Below are 22,819 nucleotides of genomic sequence, written 5' to 3'. Positions count from 1 at the left end.
AGGGGAAATGAATCAGTTGGTACAAAATACATTTTGTATCCTAGGCGCTGAGGATAGAATGTGATTAGGTGATTGGTGTATCAGAACCTTAATGCTATTTAAACATCCCAGTGGGTGCATTGTGTGTACTTTGTGTATTTAAAATTGAGATTTTTGTTTGAACAGTGGCTTTCTCTGGGTGTACTTCATGGTGATTTATCATAATAGACTGCTTTAAATCATTTGAAATCGCAAGACATATGAATTTTAACAATAACTTCCCCAAGGCTAGAGAAGTCAGCAGGAGCACAAACTGCTAGGTAGACATTTTTTTTTTTCAAATTCATATGCAAGTGTAAAACTTTTACGAGGCTGTTTTAATAAGGCCCTTTGGGACTTAGGGTTATTTATCTGAGCTCTTATTAAAAATGAAAACTTTTCTATGTTTAGCTCCATAAAGGAAAACTGATCCTAACAGTATTGTGAGCTGGAAGAATGCAGCGGTCTACAGGCTGACTGCAGGAGAAATTTGGGAGACTTTGGGCTAGTGTCTTCAGTGCCAACATTGTGATAATAGGAAAGTGACAGCGGGGCTGCATTTCAAAGTCTGCTTTAATTAACAAACTCGAGCTCTCCTGTCTTTGTAATTAGAGTTTGGCATGAGTTATTAAAGGACTTCCAGCCCTGGGTCAGAGCCCTGTTTCCAAGGCTCTCTGGGTGCCTCTGTCAGAGTCCACACACCCTGGGACTGCGTCCTTGTCTAAAGGTCTGTGAGCTTCTCTTATTTATAATCTCCAGGCTGAGACATGGGGCACGGGCGAGAGGCTGTTTCTGAGATTAATAGGCAGGATCTCTGTGCCTGATGCAGCAGAAGGGCTGGGGCTACGGAAGGAAGGATTTTCCGATCTTGAAATACGTTCTGAGAGTTGGTGTGGTTGTTCGGGTTTGATGAGTCTGGGTCTTGCAGTCAATCTATTTTTAGACAGACCTGGGAGCTAAGGTTTTAAATTATCTGTAGCTCAGTAGAGTTGTAGAGAGCGGAGACTTTTGAGAGGAGAGGGCACGTTACAAAGTCCGGATCAAGATCTATTGCAGACTCAAAGAGCTTTATCTGGGTCAGTTTAGCTTGGTCAGTTGGCAGAGGTGAGAAGTCAGATGGATAAATAGAAAGATTGGATATAGGGAGCTGTGTGTGTTGCTTAGTGGACAGTGCATACTTAGTACACACAGGAGCCCGATGTATGCACTTGTACACACACACACACACACACACATACACACACCCTCCTAAGCTTTCTATGTTGCTGGTAAGGATAGATAATTTGATGACAAGTGCAGAGTTTGGAAGGATGTGTATCGTGATCCAAAATGAAAGGTATATGCCACAGAGCATTTTGAGCTGGTTCTTAGTTAGGTTTACTATTGCTGTGATAAAATACCATGACCAAAGCAACTTGGGGAGGAAAGGGTTTATTTGACTTACACTTCCAGATCAACATTCAATCCTCAAACAAGACAGGAACCTGGAGGCAGGAGCTGAGGCAGAGGCCATGGAGGGGTGCTGCTTACTGGCTTTCTCTTCAGGATTTTCTCAGCTTGCTTTCTTATAGAATCCAGGACCACCAGCCCAGGTATGGCACCACCCACAATTGGCTGGGCTCTCCCCCATCAATCACTGAGAAAATGCCCTACAGGCTTGCCTACAGCCTAATCTTAGGGAGGCATTTTCTCAGTTGAGGTTTGCTGCTTTCAGATGACTTTAGCTTTTGTCCAGTTGACATAAAACTATCCAGCATAATTTACCCTTGTCAACTTAAAACACAAACACATAACCATTAAGCCACAGCCTTTCCTTTCTCATTCATCTCTAAGGTTTCACATTAAAATCTTCAATAACTTTAAAAGTCCCATAGACTTTACAAATTCAAACACATTAAAAGTTGTCTCTTCAAAAGTATTCCAGTCTCTTTTAAAACCCACATTCTCTGTAAAACTCCCAAAATTTCTTCACCCCCTCCCCCCTTAAAGTTTAAATTCTCTCAACTGTGGGCTCCTGTAAAATCAAATATAAATTAAGTACCTCCTTACTAGAAGAACCAGGGCACAGTTACAGTCAAATCAAAGCAAAACCAAACTCCTAACATTGTAAATAACACAGTGTCCAATGTCTGGGATCCACTCACAATCTTCTGGGCTCCTCCAAGGGACTTGGGTCATTTCTCTGGTTCTACCCACTGCAGCATGCACAGCCTGTCCCCTAAATTCTGGCATGTTCCTGTCCACCGCTGCTGCTGTTCTTGGTAGTCATCCTGATGTACTGGCATTTCCAAAATGCTGGGTTTTAGGCTGCACCTGGGCTGCACTTTCACCAATAGCCTCTCCTAGGCTCTCTTCATGGTGTCAGGCCTCCACTTCTCTCCATGACCCCTTCAAATCCTGAGCCTTCAATTGCTACTGAGGCTGCATCTTCACCAATGGCCTCTCATAGTGCAAAGCCTCAGTTGCTCTCCATGATCCCTTCATGCCTTCAAAATCAGTACTACTGGGTGACTCTTACACCACCAAGTTGGGATGCCAGCATGAGGTGCAATATTGGCTGCCTCTGGAACACAGTTTCTGTGTGCTAATGACTCTCAGAAAACACTTCCCAGAAGATTTCACCTCAATGATGCTGTTCTTTTCTTAATCACTGCTAATTTCTCAGCTCCAGCTAACCACCATCAATTGTTCCAGCAAAAACGATTTTACTTGAGTGGTTCTGGTCTCTTGTTAATCACAGCTGATCCTTCAGCTCCAGCTGACCAGACACCTCTGATTCTTCACACACATGACCCAATAGAGCCTTTGCTTCCCTCTGAAACTTCACAAGCCAGACCTCCATCGCCTGCTCTGTTCGCAACGTTCTTATCTTCAAAGCTCTGACAGAACAGCCCCCTGAGCTCTCAACACTAATGACTCTTCCAGCCCAAAATTCCAAAGTCCTTCCGCAATCCTCCCCCAAACCTGGTCAAATCTGTCACAGCAACACTCTACTCCTGGTACCAGCGTCTCTTAGTTAGGGTTACTTTTGCTCTTGTTAAACATCATGACCAAAGCAACTTAGAGGAAGGGGTTTATTTGGCTTCCATTTCCATATCACTGTTCGACATCAAAGAAGTCAGGACAGGAACTCAAATGGGATGAATCTGGAGGCAGGAGCTGAGGCAGAGGCCATGGAGGGATGATGCTTACTGGCTTCTCCTGCTCAGCCTGCTTTCTTATAGAACCCAGGACCACCACTCAGGTATATCACCATCCACGATTGACTGGGTCCTCCCCCATCAATTGAGAAAATTCCCTCTAGGCTTGCCTTCAGCCTGATCTTGTGCAGGTGTTTTCTCAATTGAGGTTCCCTCCTCTCAGATGATTTTATCTTGTGTCAAGTTGACATAAAACTAGCCAGCGCGTTACCTCAAGAGTTAAACTCAGATGTCATTGGAAGTTATGTCTCACTTAATAGAGTCCTGCACTGTTTCTGCAGATTGAAAATGCTTTTGAGATGGCGGGAGGGGGAATAAAATATAAGTAGCCAGATGGGGGGAGTGGAGAGCTCCAGGTGGCTGTGGTGGCTGAGCATCTGAAGGACACAAAGGACAGATTCCAAGAGAGATGATGTTGACTGAAGGTCACAGGGAGAGACAGTGCAAGTATGAAAATTTAAACAGGTTGGAAAATGTCAACTTGAGCTTGGGTTTTAGAACTGCTATTCTGAAAGGGTCTGCTAGCAGTTGCAGCTCGGAGGGAGCTGGTTGTACACTTGATTTTAACTCTTCAAGTTGAGCAGCTGTTCTAGCAGTTGAGTTGCTAGGCGCTGTCAGGAATAGAATATTTTAATTTTGGAGAAACCCAACTGTTAAAACAGCTGTTGCCTCTGTAAGTCCTAGGCTGGCTGTGATTAGGTTGCAAGACCTACTAGGATCATTGCTCCAGGTAGACTGGCCATTCTTATAATTTGATTAGAAACACTGACTACGTGAATGGATGCTAGGTGGAATTCTGGCTGGGCACTTGAAGCCTCTCCAAAGAAGCCATATTCACTACTTTCTTTCAGCAAAGGCAAATGGCTTTAGCTTTTTACTGTGTTCCTGGTTAATATAAATTACAGGAATACTGTGCTTCATGTTTTAGGTGTGAGTATTTTTTTTTCTTAGCATTTAGAAGAAATATCTTCCTAGTTCTATGGACATGTCTTTATCTTCCCCTTAATAATACATAGCATACTTGCTCAGGTCACCTCCAGTAATCACTTGTTTGTATTATTTATTTTCTCCTTTCTGTTGTCCAAGAAAAGCATCTTATGAATATAGCAACCATCAAATTTGTTCATTCACATCTGGATAAACTTCAGTGTTGCCAATGATGAAAAGAAAGGCCTGGAATTTTCAATTCAGGTCATTAAGTACTTTTTTCCATGGAGTAAACTGCATCCTGAGTTAGTTTCAGGTAAATCATCTTAATTAAAAATTGGATGACCTGAGAAATTGGAAGATGACTCAGCAGATAAAGGCACTTGTCAACCAAGCCTCAGGACCTGAGTTCAATCCCCAGAGCCACAATGTAGAAGGAGATAGAAAAATAAATATGTAAAAAAAAAAAAAATGACTGACAGGATGGCTCAGTAGGTGGTGTGCCTGCTGCCCACCTGAGATTCCTATGGTCCCAGTCTCCACAGACATTCCCTGCTAACATACTGGCCCTCTTCCTTGCATGTTTCTCCTTATATACATATACATAGTGGCACTGTTAGACAATTTAATTTTAAGTTTACATGAATTAATATTGGCAGCATGTGCTGTTCTTTATTTTGCTTTTAATTGGGGAGGAGAGGTTTGGAAACAAGCCTAGAGCCTTGTCCATTCTGAAGAATGATTTTTTTTTTTTTAAATACTAGAACGTCGTAACTATTTTCCACATCAGATTGGTCTTGAGTCTAGGAACTTCATACTTTAAAGCAGTGGCTTATTTTTGCTCATTTCTTAAATTCTTATACATAATGGAGACATAGATAAGGGGAATGTGCTTGCATTCTACATAAGAGATAAACTTGGGTATCAAAAGTGTAGATTAGATCATCTCAGTGGAAAAATAAGCTTATTTTATTTATTTACTAAAGTATATATAAAGTATATATGTATATATATGTAACATATACATGTGTTTTGAATGTTTTTATCAAAAACTGAACAATTGGAATTACAGTGTGTTCTTCTAAACCCAACTGAAGCTATTTTATTCTGACTGTCAGAATCATTGTTTTGTTGTTGTTTGGATTTTTTTTAAATATGTTAGAAAAAATCTTCAGTGTTTTCTTGCTTTAACACTCATAAGTAATTTTTCATTACAGGATGAGTAGATTCAGAGGAAGGCAGTAGGTTATGTTATTATCGCTGATTGAAAAAAAAACAAGTTAGCTTTTCTAATGTTGGTAATGCTGGGTGTTTAGTTCCTTCACTTTCTTGCAGGAACTTTAAATCCTTTCCAGAATGCTGACTTTGGAGTAGCCCATACTTAACACACCCACATAGCTACACTCTCCTGTACTCTTCAGGGATAATCATAATTTTAAGTTTCTTTTTCATGCCTTCGAACCAACTTTTGAGAACAGTCTCTTAAAATAAATGCAATGTAGAATAGGGAGAGTCAGTTAGAGAGAGCTCGGTTCCAGGGTGTGGTGGAAAAAAAAAAACCAACCAACAAAAAACAACAGCAACTGGCCTTTGAAGATTACAATGAATGAAATGAAATGAGTTTCTGAAAGCCCCATTTAACAATATTTGGTTCTTAGAACATACAGTCTTTGGAGCATATTGACCAGTCCTGTACAGAGGTCTCTTTAAGTTTCAGGTGATGAGTAAATAATACTTGTAAAGTTCAGGAGACTTTCTTGGTTGCCTTGACAAACCTTACTGTTTGTTTTCATTTTATTTAGGTAATTTAGTTATATGCAAGTCAGATTCTTAAGGAGGAATTGATTTGCAATTGGTAGACATGTTTTCTCTATGCTAGATAACTTGGAAGTTGGTTCCAACTTGACTTACCCAAAATTGTCCCACTTTCGAGTTTTGTTGTTGTTGTTGTTTTTGGTCATAGTTTATTTAAGAGAGTAAGTCCTTGTCCTTCTCTTCCTTCTTCTGTGTGTGTGTCTGTGTGTGTGTGTGACTGTGTGGCTATGTGGGGGGCTGTGTGTGTGTGACTGTGTGTGTGTGTGTGACTGTGTGTGTGTGTGTGACTGTGTGGCTGTGTGTGTGTGTGTGTGTGTGTGTGTGTGTGTGTGTGTGTGTGTGTGTTTCTGTTTGTGGCTCTGTATGGCTATATGGCTATGTGTGCCTATATAACTCTAACTGGTCTGGAACTCAGTAAGATCAACTTCCCTCTGCCTCCTGGTTACTGGGATTCAATGCATGTGCCACCACATTAAAAAATAAATTCTTTAAAGGACATAGTAAGCTATTTTTTTGTAATATATATATATATATATATATATATATATATATTTACATTTTTTGCATTCATGTGAATGATTCATGTTTGGATTTCAAAAATAGAAATGCCCTACTGAAGCACATTATTTGGTTTTTAACTCTGAAATTGAAGAGCTCTGCAATGTACACAGTGGAGAAAGAATACCAAACTCCATTTTCATGCACATTTAAATTTTGGGATTATGTACTGCCTTTAAATGTGTGGATTCAAACCAGGCCGCCTCCACACATAGTTCCCTTTGCTTCCATGTGATTATTTTTAAATGTGAACTTAAAGCCAGCACTACCACAGCTCCATTGACACATGGCTTCTCAAAAAGGTCTGAAGTGCTAAACTTGCTAAACCAAGGACTCTTGCACAGGAGTCATAATCTTGGCATTTGGGCTGTCTTCCCTCTTCAGGAACAAACAGTGTGTTGGTGTCCGTTACTGTAACAAAACACCTGAGATAATCAGCTTAAAAAGAGGAATGGGATGGGTTATTTGGGCCTTTGATTTCAGAAGTTTTGGTCCGTAATCAGCCAATTTTCTGTTTGGGGACATGGAATAAAGCTGAATGGCTTAATGCCTGGCAGAGGCAGCTGCTTACCTTGTGGCAGCTGGGAAGTGAAGAGAGGGACATGGTCTTGTTATTTCCTTCTAGAGCATGCCCCATGTGACCAACTTCTTCCTATGATACCCTACCTCTTAGAAATATCACCCTCTTCCCCAATCAATTTAGGGACTGAAGAGATAGCCTTAACAGATGAGATTTTCAGGGACCTCTCAGCATTCTTAGTCACTAGAATTTGTCTTCCAGTGGTTCAGAAAAAGCCACTTGGGGTTTAAGATTATGCAAGTCAGTGACTAGTAACTGAAGTCCCAAGATTAACTAGGATTGATTCATCTCAGCTGAATTATGCCATTACCAACTCTCCTCTTGTAGAGGAAGGGTAGTTACAGTTCTATAATGCAGCATCTTGGGGTGGATCTAAGGTCATCCTTACAATTGCACAGTGGGATATGCCTATGTGGTGGTATTTGCTCCACCCATGACCTTGGGCTATATGGCCCTAAGGAGGCAGTGCTTCTTGCCTCCCATGTGACCTCTTAAAAGGAAAGGGAGAGGGGTCAAGAAGCCCCTTCTCACAGGTTTCTTCTTCCTGGCGTAAGCAGGCTGCTAGGTAGATTTGCTCCCAGTCAGAACAGAGGACGACTTCCACCATTTACTCAGTTCTGTATTCATGAGTGTATTTCCTCAATTTATACCTAATAAATTCCCTAGTACTCCTTAAGCAGACTCCATGGATTTCTTGATTTATGCCTGCATATGACTCAACACAAATTTGAAATAAGTTAAAACAAACAAACAAGCCATAATATGCATGAAGTCCTGAGTTCAAGCTCCAGCATGAATGGTAGAGGTAGGGGCAGCAAATGTATCCGAAGAAATTAAATTCACTAAAATTGGGCACGTGTAAACCAAATAGATATTGTAACATACTGTTTTCCATCAAACCTTAAAAATTCACTCTGCTAATTCATTGTTGGTGGGAGTATGAGATAAGTACTCTTGGGGATTGTTGTAGCAATGTGAATTGGTGTAGACTTTGCTGCAAATATCTGTTAAATCTGACAGGACATTTGCCCTTCCACCCGATAATTCCTCTCCTGAAACTGATGATTAGAGTCCGGTTCGTACATATTGGGGTACCCAAATGTAAAGAGATACAAGCCAAGTACAGGCATTGCTGTAGCATTGTTCATTGCAGGGAGACAAGAGGAAACAATGTCCAAGGTGTAATTTGGAGGCCTGCAGCATGGGCCCCTTGGTAGCATTTGTTATAGTCCCACAGCAGTTGACCTGCAGACAGCTGGAGGCCACTGGGTCATGGTAGTCAGTGATGGTGAGGGAAGGAGGAAGAAGCACGAGTAGCTGGAGAAGGGGAGAATGCATTAAAATTCTTAAAAATTTCACTACATTTTTTCTCAAACAGGACACAAAAAAAGTGCTAAACTTAAAGAAAAAAAGATGATATAGTGTGGTGTTATATTATGTACCCTAATAAAATTGGCCTGGAGATCAGAGAACGAAACAAGCCACTGGATTATACATAGAGGCCAGACAGTGGTGGCACACACCTTCAATCTTAGTACTCAGGAAGCAGAGATCCTTCTGGAGCTCTGTGAGTTCAAAGCCACCCTGGACTAGATGAGATTGATTCAGTTTAGGAGAGAAAGAGAGCCAGGCAGTGGTGGCACACACCTTAATGCCAGTACTTGGGAATCACAAATCTTTAATCCCAGCACTTGAGATCTCATGCCTTTGCTTGGGAAGCACACATGCCTTTAATCCCAGGAAGTGATGGCTGGGCAGAGAAAGGTATATAAGGCATGAGGAGACAGGAAGTAGAGGGTTTTTCAGGCTGAGGAGTTGGTAAGAGGTGGTGGCTGTGGCTTGTTCCTTTGTCTCTCTGATCTTTCAGCATTTACCCCCATATTTGGCGCTACTAAAGCTAAGAAAATTTAAGCACCTGCCTATCATGTGGTTCAGCATTTGCATTTTAACACTTTTATCCTAGAGAAACTGCGAAGCTCCAGAAGGCTTTGTGCTGTGTGAATCCATTGATAGGATGTCCTTGAAATAACAAAATCACGAAGCTGAAGAGCAGACTAGTGGTTGGTGGGGGAGGGGGGAGGTGGCTGCCTCTAAAAGACCTATGAGATCCCCAGGTCCTGGAAGTGAAGCTGTCAGTGTGGTCACGTAAATCTGTACAGGTGATGAAACTTTGTGCAGCTACACACACACACACACACACACACACACAGACAGAGAATTGCTTGTCATAGCTGTTGGGCTGGACTGTCAATGTTGATATATTCTAGTTTCATAGATTCTTACCACTAAGGGGAACTGAATCAAAGATAGAATCTCTATTTTTTTTTTTTAGATGTGTATGTGCAAGTGCACTTCAGTACACATGCATGTGGAAGCCAGAGGACAACCTTGGGTGTCACCCACAGCATGCTGACCAACTCTTTTGAGACAGGGTCACTCGCTGACCTGGAGCTCACCAATTAGGCTAGTCTTCCTGGCCAGTAAGCTGCAGGGATCCTCCTGTCTCTACCTCCTGACCCCTGGATTTAGAAGCCACCGCACCATGTCTGACTTCTTATGTCTGGCAGTTCAACTTGGATTTCTGTGCTTGCTGGGCAAGCGCTTTACGGATGGCCATTCCTCTGATCTCTTATCTCTCTCTCGTCTCTTTCAACAGCATGTGGATCTACAGTTGTGTCAGAATAACAGGAGGGTGAAATTATAGTCTTTAAATGAGGAAGTTAATAGGGAGAGATTATAGTCTTTAAATGAGGGGGAAAAAATAAAGGAAGGACAAACATTAGAAATGGCAGCGTGACAGGATGAGTGCTTTGGAGGCTGCATTCCTAGTGGAGACAGGGAATGGTGGTAAAAATAATGAGTACAAATAAACACTTCAAGATTGTTTTGTGGGCCAACAGCATGGCTCAGTGGGTAAATACTTACTGCTATACCTGACAACCTGAGCTTGAATCCCAGAATCTTTGTGCTGGAAAGAGAAGACCTACTCCTCCAAGTTGTCCTCTGAGCTCCACACATGCACTGAGACCTGGGAGTGACCATGCATAGCAAACATGTACACATGCATAAAAAAGTGTAAATAAAATTTAAAGAATATTTTGTGAGTAAAGCAATATGGTGTAGAGCCAAGTGTCTCATAGTCATCTGTCTGAAAGTAAACATTACTCAGGATGAATTATAATAGAGACTTTAATGTGCTTTTGTTTCTGTTGGAATTATTCTTGTGAGTGCCTTGCTCTATGATTATGTGTGTCAGTGCATCCAATGTACATCCATCTCAAAAAAAGGGTTAGGTAGGTTTGTTGGTGTTCCTAAAACTAATTTAATGTTGTTTTCCAGACCTCCCTTTTAACCTGAAGTATAGTTTACACACCATAAGATTGCCTCTTTAAAGGTGCAATTCAATGGGTTTTGGTATATTCTTGAAGTTGTAAAACCACCACTATCTAATCTTTTAATGAAGTCACTGCCCATGGCATTCTCTTTCTATGATCTGCAAACCTCTAATCTCCTTTTGTCTTTATGTACTTACGCCATCGGAACCTTTCATACAGATGCAATCATACAGTGTATGGTGCACAAATTAAGAGTGACAAGATTTGTTGTCAATACAGTTGCAGTGTATTTGTTTAGTCTGGACTCAAACTTGTAGACATAGTAACAAATCAATTGAGGAAATTTAAACACTGATTACAGATGGAATAATGGTGAATTCATTTTTTTTCTAAATAGAATAAATTATATAGTGGGTATTTTTTCAAAAAAGGATTATTATGTTGTCTGGGATTCACTCCAAAATAATTCAGGACATAAGGTAGTGTGTAGGGATGTTGATAAAACCAGTTTAGTTCTGAGAGAATCATGGTGTAATGTACATTATGTTGGTGAATTGTCAAGCGGGTCCTTGTCCCAGACTCCGGCCCGTTTATTTCAGATATCCTCCAGGACTCCCTGTCTAAGGCAGTCTGCCCCCAACTCTGTAAGAAGGAAGGGGAAAACAGCAAGCAGCTAAGGGTTTTAAAAATATTGTCAGGTAAGCTTTCCATCTGAGGTGACTGTGCTTATCCCAAACTATAAAAATGCCTGCAGTGGGAGAGAAAAGGTGGAGGCTTGTCCATGAGAGGATGGAGAGACGTCTGCCTAGGACCCTGTTGAGTCAGTTTCTGCTGAGTGGTTGGACACACCCACGCTGGTGGTGTCATTTAGCTGCTGTTATTTGTTCTTTCACTCCGAAGCCTCACTGGGGAGGACACTCTGCTCCACCCGGGCCACTCTCAGTCAGGAACTCTAGCTGTTCTTTCTGCTGTGGGTTTCTGCTGGTGTTAGTCCCTGCTTTGATGATGGTACCTTTTGTTTGCTCTCTCCGTGGAGCTACTCCACTCCATGTTTTAAGCACCCAATTTGATGCTGTTTTGCTGTCTCTCTTCGACTCACAATATATTCTTTTACTTTTGGCTTTCTGCATAAGTAATAAATGGGCTCCTTCAAAACTAAAAGTACAGCTATTGTAGGTTATTTTCTAGACGGTTCAGAACAGAGAGTTTGAAGTTGCTTGTTGGAAATGCTCCCAAACCCTGGCTGCCTCCTAGTGGGTTAATCATGGAAAAAAATGAATTTTACAAAAGACAAGTTTGTAAAGACAGGAGGGCATATGTCCAATTCACCTGTCCAAAGGTAGGGCCTGGGGATCTTTATGGGATGAGGCATTGAGAAAGGTGATTGGAGATTAGGAGAGCTCCATTGGTTTGCACATGTGCAAATGAACTTTCCTGTGGTGACTGATGCCTGGCAGAGATGCCCTTGATGCCTGTAAAGTCACTGGTTTTTAAAATCTACCGAAAACCAGACATTAGGAGCAGATGGAGTGGGTTAGTCTACAGGGCTTGCTCAGGGTTTTCCTCAGTTTCATGTGCATGAGCTTGCTAGACTTGTCCCTTACTTTTGTGCATTTGAAATTTTCTATGACATGGAAGGGTTTTGTTTTTGATCTAAGGGAGCAGCTGGCCTCTTTAAATGAGCTTCCAATTCTGTCTTCTCAGTGATATCACTCCAACTAGGAAGTTTCGTAGAGGCTTGTCCATAGACTAGCTTCTCTTTAGAGTAACTCAGTTAGCAGAGTGCTTACCTAGTATGTGTGAAGACCTGGGTTCAATCCCCAGGACCTCACATCTGTAAACCCAGCACTTAGGAGAGGGTGACCGGAGAACTGCAGTGGTTTTGAGGCCAGCGTGGGCTACATTGTAAGACCCAGTTCTGAGTCCCCAAACAAATAAAACCTATTAATAAATCAAAGGAATATATTCGGAATGCTCTAGATTTTTGTTGTTGTTATTGTTTTGGTTGTTTGGCTTTAAATATATTCTTGTGTTCCCAACAACTGTTATCTTGCAATACATGTGATCATTTCAAACAAACAAAAATCTCAATTTCTGGGCAAGAATTAATATGTTAATTTTTGAGGTTGCTTTATTGGTATATTTTTTACATTTATTTACTTTATTTGTATGAACGCTTTACTTGCATGTATGTAGGTACATCATGTGCATGCAGTGCCCATAGAGATCAGAAGAGATTTAGGAATGGTTATGAACCACCTAACCCTGTGGGTGCTGGGAATCGAACCCAAGTCCTTTGCAAGAGCAAACCAGTGCTCTTAACTGCTGAGCCATCTCTCCTGCCTGTTATTACATTATTTAAAACAGAACTGTTTCCCCTGAACTTTTTTTTTTAGATAGGGTTTCATGTAGCTCAGGCTGGCTCTATAGCTGAGGATGACCTTGATATTCTTGTCCTCAGACCTCCACCCCCAGAGTGTAGTGCTGGGTTTATGCCGTGCTGGGGACCAAGCCGGGATCTCATGCTTGTTAGATAGCAGCCTTGAACTACATCTTTAGTCCGCCCTGAACTTCCTGATATGTGGGATGTTTCCCTTCATGAGTTCACAGGTCTTACTGGCAGTTTGAAAAGTAGAACTTTCAAGAATCGTGTACCCAAATTCTGGCTTTTAAGAGTTCTTTAATTCAGAGAATTAGTATGATTTTTTTTTAAATCAAGGTTTTTCTCCATATTTTCCAGAAAAAAATTTCATGTGGATATTGTTCATTGCTTAATAAATCATATTTAAAATGTATTAGGTACATGTATTCCCATAGTCTGTTTTTATGAGTTAGTTTTCTCTCTGTCTCTGTCTCCCTATCTCTTTCTCTCTGTCTCTGTATGTCTGTCTATCTCTCTCTCTCTCTCTCTCTCTCTCTCTTTTTCTCCCTTTTTCCCCTCTCCCTCATCATAGCCTCACATAGCCCTGACTGCCTCAAACTCTCTATAGAGCCAAGGATGACTTTGAACTTCTATCTCCCCTTCCTCTACCTTCCAAGTGCTAGATTACAGATATGCAGCACCTTCATCTGGGGATAGAATCCGGGGCTGTGGACATGCATGGAATAGTATGTTAAGTGAGTATAGTGGTGTTAACATGATGAATCAGAAACAGCAGCAGTCCATTTGGTTACTTTACTGTGCAGCAGTCCATTTGGTTACTTTACTGTGTTACATCCTTGAGAGCACTTCCTAAAGTTTGTACAGCTTGCATATCAAATAGGTTTATATTCATGATTCTATAGCTCAGTTGTGTTCCCTTGCCTGGTTTCTTAAGGTTGCAAGATTAAATCAGTGGACTTATCATTATTACAGTTTTTTAGGTGAGTTTCTGACATCTACAAGCATGAAAAGCATTATATTTAGAGACCTTTTGTACACTGTTGTCTTTGGTTCTAGCATTAAAAAGGCCGTATCATCTACTAAAGTGCAAGAGATAAAAGATCTAAGTTAGCATCTTTCATCTTGGTTCTCTCATACTATTATCATCTTTTCGTCTCACACATTTTAAAGATATTGTAATTCTTAGTATTGCGCTCCTATGTCATCGCTGCCATTCCAACTTACATTGCATTGAATGACTTCCATGTTTTCACTTTCTATTTTTCTGGGTTGTTTTCCTGATAGATTGGCTTGTTCATTCTCAGTATTTTTGTTAGATGTGAAAGCGTGACATTTTCCCCCGTTCTTGTTGTCTCAAAAGAGACAGGCTGTATAGTTATGTCTCTGGGGAGTTTTCCTGATGCAAAGGTTCAGAAAAGTGGACCGTGTGTCCTTGGCTTTCCTTTCAGTCTCACAGACTCTGGTCACCCAAATGACAGTTCTGGTCTCTTAGGAAAGCTTTTCCTTCCCAGTGCTTAAAAGTCACAGAAATAACTTTCGACTGATGTTTGGTTCCTTGTTCCCTTTGAAGTATCTTTCCTGTTGATTCCTATTGGAGAATGGCTGATTGCCATCTAATAGTTACGATGCTTTGCAGGAAATACCAGGAGTAAAGCAGATTCTGCCCTGTGTTTCACAGCAGGCTTTGATCGTCTTCCTTATCCGATGTTATTACCAATGTTTGAGTCATGGGTGGATAGCTACAAGTGACACCTCAGTTTTGTCAACATGTGTCTTAAAATCCATGTCATAACTAGTGATTGTTTGAATGTAAACTGAATTTTAAGTGTGTCCCGACATTTCCTCCTCCTTTTTGCCTCTGTCCTGTCTCTCCTCCTCTCCTCCACCCCTATCCTGCTTTCTTAATTGAAAAAAGATTGTGGATATTATCTAGAGATTTAGAGGATAGATACTCAGAGCTCTTACTCTCCTAAACAACTACTTTTATTTTTTCATGTAATACTGTCTTTGCCTATGTATTAATGTGATTAAAATAATATTTGGAGTGATTCAAATTAAAGGCAGTTTGTAAATGTTAACATTCACAGATAATGTGCAGTAGGACTAGTTGTTGTATCCGATTGAGTATGAGAAACCTGATCCATCTTAAGTCTGGCTGCTTTGTCTAACTGCACAAAAAGTTTATTCAGATTGCTTAAAGAGAGAGGTTAAGGATACCTGCAAGTTAGTGCATGTTGACCTTGGGGGATGGTATCTTTTAGGATGGAAGCAACTAAATAATACCTATTATACTTGCTACGGTAGAGCACAGAGTGTGGAGGTTGGCTGGGAAGGGTCATGCTTGTGTTTCTTTCCTATCATTTCCTGATTCTGGGGTCAGGACAACAGACTTTCCCTTAATGGGCTTTAGTAAGGAAAACTGCAAAATCATAGGATGTCTTAAGAGCTGGGTTAAAACCATGCAAATGTTTGTAATCACAGAGACACGGATCACTATGTTTCCTTGTAACTCTTGCCACTCTCAGTATAAGAATGGCCTTCCACAGAAACCACGATGCTGTAACATATTACACGAGGAATTGCTGTAACGTATTACATGAGTCAAGCACTAACCTCCTTTAGTTTTCTAAATGTAACTTACTGCAGTGTGCTTAGCCAGGATGACGTGCTGGGGAATGACAGGACAGTGCTAAAGTTCTTCATTTTTGTTTGAATGCCCTTTCTGATGGTTCACAACATAGCCAGTTAGAATGTTGAAACCTTTACTCAACATTGAAACATGCCTTTGTCTATACCAGAATTGACAGCAACATCCTGAAAGTAACTTGTTTCTGGGCAAAGTAAAAAGTTGTGAAGGAGAACAAAAATGACAAAGTTATTTTCCTCTAAGGAAAATAGCCATTGATGTGTTATACTGTTTCCCAATCTTTTTTACCTGATATATAGATATTCTCATTTAATATGAATATTTTCTCGTGTGTGTCCTATTACCTTTTTAATTCAAATTTTGGAATACTTTATTAATTAAGTAATATCTTGAGAAAGATAAAAATAACTTCTTATAAAAGAGTGAAAATATTCTAAGTGCCATACATTATAAGCTAAAAACTTGATGTATAGAGAGACAGGCATCAGCACATCCAGTTGCCAAGGGTCTGCTTCTTTCTGCATGGAGAAGATGACAGTCTACACACCATCCTCAGGCACCCATGTAGAGTGATGGGGACATCATATCCTTTGGATTCAAGCCAAGCTGACTGCTCTGGTCCTACCAGTTTCACTCACCATGTGGCGCTGGTTACAATCATATAACCTTTCCGACTGCTGGAATGAACAGTGCCTACCACTCAGGGCTCCTCTAGGAAATGAGACAACGAATACAGTCAGTATGCCTGGCCCATTTTCTGGATGTGTTAGGCACAGGATAAATGATGGAAGAAACCTCAGATCTGTACTTATAAAATTTAAGCACACGTTGTAGAGAATATCTTACAACCATAATAAATCCAGACAACTCTTAAAATATTTATTTGTGTATTTATTGTTTTCTCTTCTACTTGCAAAAATATTACTGCCAAAAAGGGAATGGAAAATGATGAGAAAGCGGCCCTGCCTTGAATGTGCTCTCCCACAAAGTACAGCAGGCTCCAGCAATGCTCACTTCAGTCAAGAAGCCCTTCCTGAGGCCCATGACCAGCCGGGGATAGATGTTTGGGCTCACTGGGACATTCACATTCTAAGGATATATCATGTGGCGTTTAATGAGATGTAGGTTTGAAACAAATATTTTTACTGTACACTTAAAAATATCAGGATGTAAATAGCTTCAGTGAATCCATTTGTGGGTGGTAGGTTTGAAAGTATAAATTCTGAGTGCTTAAATTGTTTTGAGTGCTTAAATTGCTTTTAAACATACAGTTGTGGGGGGTGCATTTTTGTTCTGTCTTAAAAAGCAATGATACTGAATGTGGGAGTGGGAATGTAGTGAGGGCTTAGTTAGTGTGCACAGGTCCTAGGTTTGATCCCCAGAACCAAAAAAGCATAAGTGAGGGGGTGTGTGTAAAATAAGCAGCTTTGAGTCAGCTTTTTCATCTTTATTTTCAAATAAGACTGCGAAGTAAAAAGAATCCATTCATATCTAACCCTAATCCTGGAGGGTAAGAAATGGTAACACAGCTATGAAAGATATACATGTGTTATTGGGCGAGAAGAAACAGGGTCTCTCCAAGGAAATGATATTGTGCACATCTTTTAGGAGGACTTCCAGTCCACTGGCAGGAATACCTACTATCCAGACCTAGAAGCTGCCTCTGCTGGTCAGAGTGTATATGTATAGTTCAGTGCAGCACAGGACAGGAAGTAAGCTGTGTGGCTTGGGGAAGCTATGAAGAGAAGGGTGGAGAGTGAGCTTGGAGCCACTGGACGAGAACTAAGTTTCACTTTTTGAAAAAATAGCGTCATTATTTCTGCTTAAAGAAATACTGGGAATGTAATATAATGAGCAAAAGCAGAAAGACTAGCAGACCAGTCAATATAAAATACCAATCTCTGAAGCACAGAGAATTCATTCAAATGCATCCTTGCTGAAGCCAGGTCTTCTATAGGAAAGTGAGTGCAATCTGTTCTAGTCTATCCAGCTGGCAGAGTAAACTCTGCCACCCACAGCAGAAATGGATCAGCAGAACAAATGTTTGGGGATAGCGTTAAATCCTCAGCATGACTCACCTCCACAATGTTGAAGTTCGTCATGTCTCAACCACCAGTGCTCCCCAAGCTGCCACCAGTTACCACTGATTTGTATAAAGTTGATTTGCAGAGGTTACAGTTCATAAAAATGCCAAAGAATGCATATATTTGTAAAGTAAATATATGCATATTACACATTTTATATGTAGTTCTCTTTAAAACTAAGAATGGTGGCCAGGTGCTGTGGTGGGCCTCACACTCGGAATCCTCAAGTAAACAGAAGCAAAAGTTTAGACCTAGACTGTCACTGCGCTGTTTGCTCAGCACCGTCTCCTAGATTTTCTCATTAAATGGGGAGTTTGAAAGCCAGGATTCCAGACGCAGCCTTACCACGCTCTCCACATCTGCCTCATCTCAGACAGCGCCTCTTTCCTTGTCTAGTGTCGAGGCTCAGTTTCCTGCTCTCCCACATGAAAGAGTTGTCAAATGGGCTCCACAGATCGCACAAAGCCTCTTCAAGGGCCCCTCTGAAGGATGAAGGGCAACATCCCGCCCGTTCAAGCTATTCAAACGGCACCTTTGCTTTTATTTGCCTGACAGTTGGCCTGTAGCAAGACTTTGGAACAAAAAGATCCTAACACTTTAAACGTTTGAAAGTCAGTCACCGACCCAGACATTTCCTAAGGTCCTCTCCACTCAGAATGTCTCCACATCTATAAAATGGAGGTGACGGCTCTTGCTTAGGTGGCTGAAGGGTCATGAAGGCATTCTGTGTGAATGGAACATGTGAAACATGGGAGACATTTAATGTGTTAGCCAGCCGTTACTGTCCCCCACCCCGCCCAGCAGGTTTCACTCAAATAAGCCTGCATGTCCCATGACTATTATACTTTGAATGTTAAGTGATTACCTGACAAATGAGTAACCTGTCTCCTTTATGCCAGCAACAGCATAAAAATGTCTTGGACATTTACCTTGTGAACATAAAAGTTCATTCTGTGTTGTTTTGTTTTGTAGTGTGTGTGTGTGTGTGTGTGTGTGTGTGTGTGTGTGTGTGTGTGTGTGTGCGCGCGCACTGGAGGTCACAGGATGACCTGTAGGAGTCAGTTCTTTTTTTTCACCATGTGAGTCCTGGGGATCTTTGTCAAGTCCTCAGGCTTGGCAGTAACCACCTTTACCCACCACGCCCTACCTTGTGAATTTTCTTCCTATTTTTATTTCTACCTTTTATATATTACACACACACACACACACACACACACACACACACACACACACACACACACGAATTTTCCTCTATGTCGTATTTCTTTAAAGTACTTCTGACCATGCATTTATGAAAGTTAACAAGTCTGTGTGTTTCAGGCTTGCCAGCACGTGGGAAAGTGACATCAGCGTCCACCCTTTAACCCTGCCCTCTGCCACCTGCTTGGAGCTGCTGTTGATCCTGTCCAGGAGCAACGCCTCACTGCCGCTGTCCCTCCGCCAAATGAATTCCTTTCAGGTAAGGAAGAGCTCCTTAACTAAGATGTTTTTCAAGGATCCTGTCATGCACAGGAGATCAGCCATGAAGAGCCACAGCTTCAAATGACGATAATAAGTAGCACACTGCAATGTTCTCTTCAGTAAGTGAACACATGCAGCCTCGGAATTCAGGGACTCTCGAGCTTTGGCAGAACCCATAACTCTCTAACTCCAAGTCTTGCCCTAACCTCTGAAGGCTTCTCTAAGAGGCCTGCGCTTGACAACCATGGTGCTGACAGGTGTTGTCCTTCCTTGTTTCCCTCTCCTTGCTAAAAACTATTAGATTCCCTTCCTAAAGCTGGCCCCCAAGGTCTATTTCCTTATTTGGCCACTGACTCATTCCTGAGACAAAACACCAAGATCCAACAATCAAAATTCATTATTGGACTAACACGTCCAATCAGGATTTACCCACTCACTCTAACACAGATTCCCTCCTGTTCCTCCTTAAAAACCCACTCCTGCAAAAACACCTGCTTGCTGCTTGCTCCTGCTGCTGTTGCTGCCGCATGCTCAGCCCCCACCCTCTTTGCCCCTCCAGGAGGTAAATGTGATGTCTGGGTGTGTCCTGTACCAACTCCTAGGGGACCGACCTCTCTTACACCCTCATCTTCCCTTCCTCAAGAGAAATGGCAGGAAGATCTGGCCAAGAGGCCTGTGAATGCCACTTCCTCTCTCCAAACTTTGATTTAGAACAAAAACATCAAGTCATTTTTAGTGGCACTGTTCTAAGCTTGAAGTCAGATGCTGACCGAGTGTTCAGTGGGGATGAAGGACCCATGTTCTCAGCACCGTTCTCCCTCCTGAGCCCCTCCCTTAGCCCTTCTCCCCTCCGTGGATACTTATGTATACAATTCCCTGCTACTCATGTAGACTGAACAACAGGCATACCCCTTCCTTAGCAGCCAGCAAATTGTCACATGAGGTGGCCAAGGAGAATCAAGTAATGGCTTGTGTTGTGACCTAAAGCTACCGAGTAAAACTGAGTGTATCTCTCTGGTTTTTGACGATAGAAAAAGTACTCTTAAGCCCTTAGATGCTGGTGGGAGAGGCACACAGCGCCAAGAAGTGAGTGCGGGTAGAGTTGGCTGTTCTTGTGAAGGGAGGATCACTGATGGTCCTAGGACAGTGTCAAGATCTATAGATGTGACAGTGCTCCTTGGTTACATGGCAAAACAGGACGTGGAAAAAAAAAAATCAGGAAATGGGTCAAAAGGAGCTGTTCTGGTGTGATTCTCTAGGGAATCTGTTCTATCAGTCATCTCTGTGATTTGCTTCCTTTGTCTGAACCTTGGGCGCTAACAAAATTTTAGACTCTGGCTTCTGCGTACCTGTGTTTCTGGTGTTAACTGACCTCAGTCCTAGACTCCCAGAGGGGCTTTAAAGCATACCCTCTCCTGCAAGAGGGAAACCGAGCCAGAAGGCCTCAGGCCTGCTGAAGACCAGACTAAAGCTGTCCTCCCCCAACCCCCGACTTGACTAGGAGCTGGCTGAGGGGCTGTTAGTGGCATGACTGTAGAGAGAGGTAGGGTGTATCTACCAGGGTGTCCACACACACTCTCTCTCTCTTGTTTTGCAGTACTATAAAAACTTTTATTTGTATCCCACATTGACCCAGAAGTGATTTAAAATTCTGTAATCAGTCCGTGTAATGAGTGATACAAACATTTATATATGAGCACATCCTTTTATGGAGAGAGGTATAAGAAACTTGGCAGCCATTATTTCAGGGGAGCAGCATTTATATTTTATTCTCTTTTCTCTCTTATGTACCGTTTGAGGTGTTTACATCAGGTGATGGTCCCCACTTGTGGATTTTATGGCATGTTGGGGGCGGGGGATAGGACAGTCTTTCGTGTATGAGGTAAACTGAGAATCACCTGAGGTCTTAAAGAGCTTGGAGGTACTGGAGTCATCTAAATAGAAGATGAGAGATTTGAGAGAGGAAACGGGTACTTTCTCTACTTCCACCCTTGAAGGGGGACATCTCAGCATCCTATAAACACAGATGCAGGGAAGGGCATCATGCCACCAGTGGCACCAGTATGCCTTCCACATCCCTAATGAGAGGAGTCCCCAGAGTTGTCAGATCCTCAGTGGCCGGGTCCCTGCCGTGGCCACCCTACTTCTGGTTCCTCTCCTTTGCAGAGTGACTGTCACAGAACATGACAACATGTCACAGAACATTGGCAGAATCTTACAAACAATGTCTCCCCAAGTCTCATCCCCGTCCTTACCCCAGGAAAGATGGATGATGTATTCTTACCAGGAGCATTCTGGGAATGGCTCTTTTCAGCAGGCCTTTTACTCCACATGAAGCGTCAGAAGAAACAGAGACGGCTCTGGCGGCGCTGGAGAGAAATATTCTCCATTTCATCTGTGTAACACCTACTTAGTCATCTCTGATAATTGAGAGAAGAGCCACCAGTTCTGCTTGCATTTGAGATTGGTTTTAATTGGAAATTCACTTTCCCACACATCCGCTCTAAGAGCTGTTTGAGCAAGAGCTGTAAAGTAAAGCGTCACTGGTTATGACGCCTCTCCTTACCGTCCAGTCCTCTTACTTCCCAGGCTGAGGTAGTGACTGTGAGCTGAGCTGAATTCTCTCTCTCTTCGGTATAACTTCTCTCTTTTGGTGCAAATGTTATAATTCTAGCTTCGCCTCTGCTCTGTGACAGCCCTTTGCTCTCCCCCAGCGTGATTATCTGCAAGCAGAAGGCATTGAGAACCACTGTACTTTAGTTATTATGGAGGACTCAAGAAGAAGATGGGCGTAACCACTCCCTACTTAGAATTCTCCCATGGCTTCCTGTTGATAAAAAGGGACACAAGCTGTTACAACAAGCTGGTTCTGGCCACAGCATCAGTGTACTGGTTTTTGGGTTTTTTTTTTGTTTGTTTGTTTTTCTGCTATTAGGAGAGTACTCTGTGCCAGGTCTTTTAGCATGGCTAGTTCTCTCTGGCTTTCTCTGGTCTCAGCTCATGTGTCCCCTCCCACAAGGGCTTAACCTGACTCCCTCCATGAGTTCCCTTCTCCCCATCACCATTATTTTTTAACCACGCTGCCCTGTGAAATGATTGTATTCATTTGACTTCTCCCTCTACTAAAATGTGTGCTGAGTGAGGGCAGGGGGTGTTATGGTATGAATTTAAAACAGCCTTAGAGGCTCATGACTTTAACATTGGGTGTCTAGCTTGTCATGCTGTTTTGGAGTCTCTCTCTTTTTTTTTTTTTTTTGTTTTTTTTTTTTTGAGACATGGTTTCTCTGTGTAGCTTTGCACCTGTCCTGGATCTCACTCTGTAGACCAGGCTGGCCTTGAACTCACAAAGATCCTCCTGGCTCTGTCTCCCAAGTGCTGGGATTAAAGGTGAGTGCTGGGATTAAAGCCCTGCACTACCACCCATGGCTTGGCTGTTTTGGAGCCTTTTCAGAGGAACTGGCTTAGCAACAGTAGGCTGTTGGGGGCAGGCCTTTGAAGGCTATGCCTGCCCCTGGTTGTAGCTTGCATTCTCTACTTCCTATCTGCTGAGCTATAAACAGCTTGCTACTACACTCTCCCGCCGACCTGAGCCCAGCCATGCCTTCCCTACTGTGATGGACTGAGCCGTCTCACTGTGAGCCAAGGTAAATCTTCCCTTATGATTGTCATTTCTATTGGGTATTTTGTCATAGTGATGAGGAAAGTAATTAATACAAGAGGAATATGTGTTTTGTTCAGTTTTGTATCAGCAAAACATAGAACCTGGATGTACAAAGCAGTTAAAAAAATACTGGATGGGTGGATGGATGCA

At 42.0% G+C, this 22,819-nt stretch overlaps 1 protein-coding gene across 4 annotated transcripts in view; it reads left to right on the top strand.

The window, feature by feature from the left end:
- The window catches only part of Ube3d (ubiquitin protein ligase E3D), a 150,924-nt gene that overhangs the window by 69,942 nt on the left and 58,163 nt on the right, over positions 1 to 22,819 (top strand). For all 4 annotated transcript variants that reach the window (XR_008213602.1, XM_052715765.1, XM_052715756.1 and 1 more), the window contains one exon: positions 18,868 to 19,006. Coding sequence is in view for 3 of the 4 variants with exons in the window: in XM_052715765.1 (XP_052571725.1) it covers positions 18,868 to 19,006 (139 nt within the window). In the remaining variant the exon portion in view is untranslated. The remainder of the gene's footprint in view (positions 1 to 18,867; positions 19,007 to 22,819) is intronic.

The sequence above is a fragment of the Peromyscus californicus genome, unplaced genomic scaffold, assembly GCF_007827085.1.
Source record: "Peromyscus californicus insignis strain IS unplaced genomic scaffold, ASM782708v3 Scaffold_11__1_contigs__length_118956290, whole genome shotgun sequence".
Classification (NCBI taxonomy): domain Eukaryota; kingdom Metazoa; phylum Chordata; class Mammalia; order Rodentia; family Cricetidae; genus Peromyscus; species Peromyscus californicus.
The sequence above is the reverse complement of the archived record's forward strand: the minus strand, read 5'-3'. Positions and strand labels throughout refer to the sequence as shown.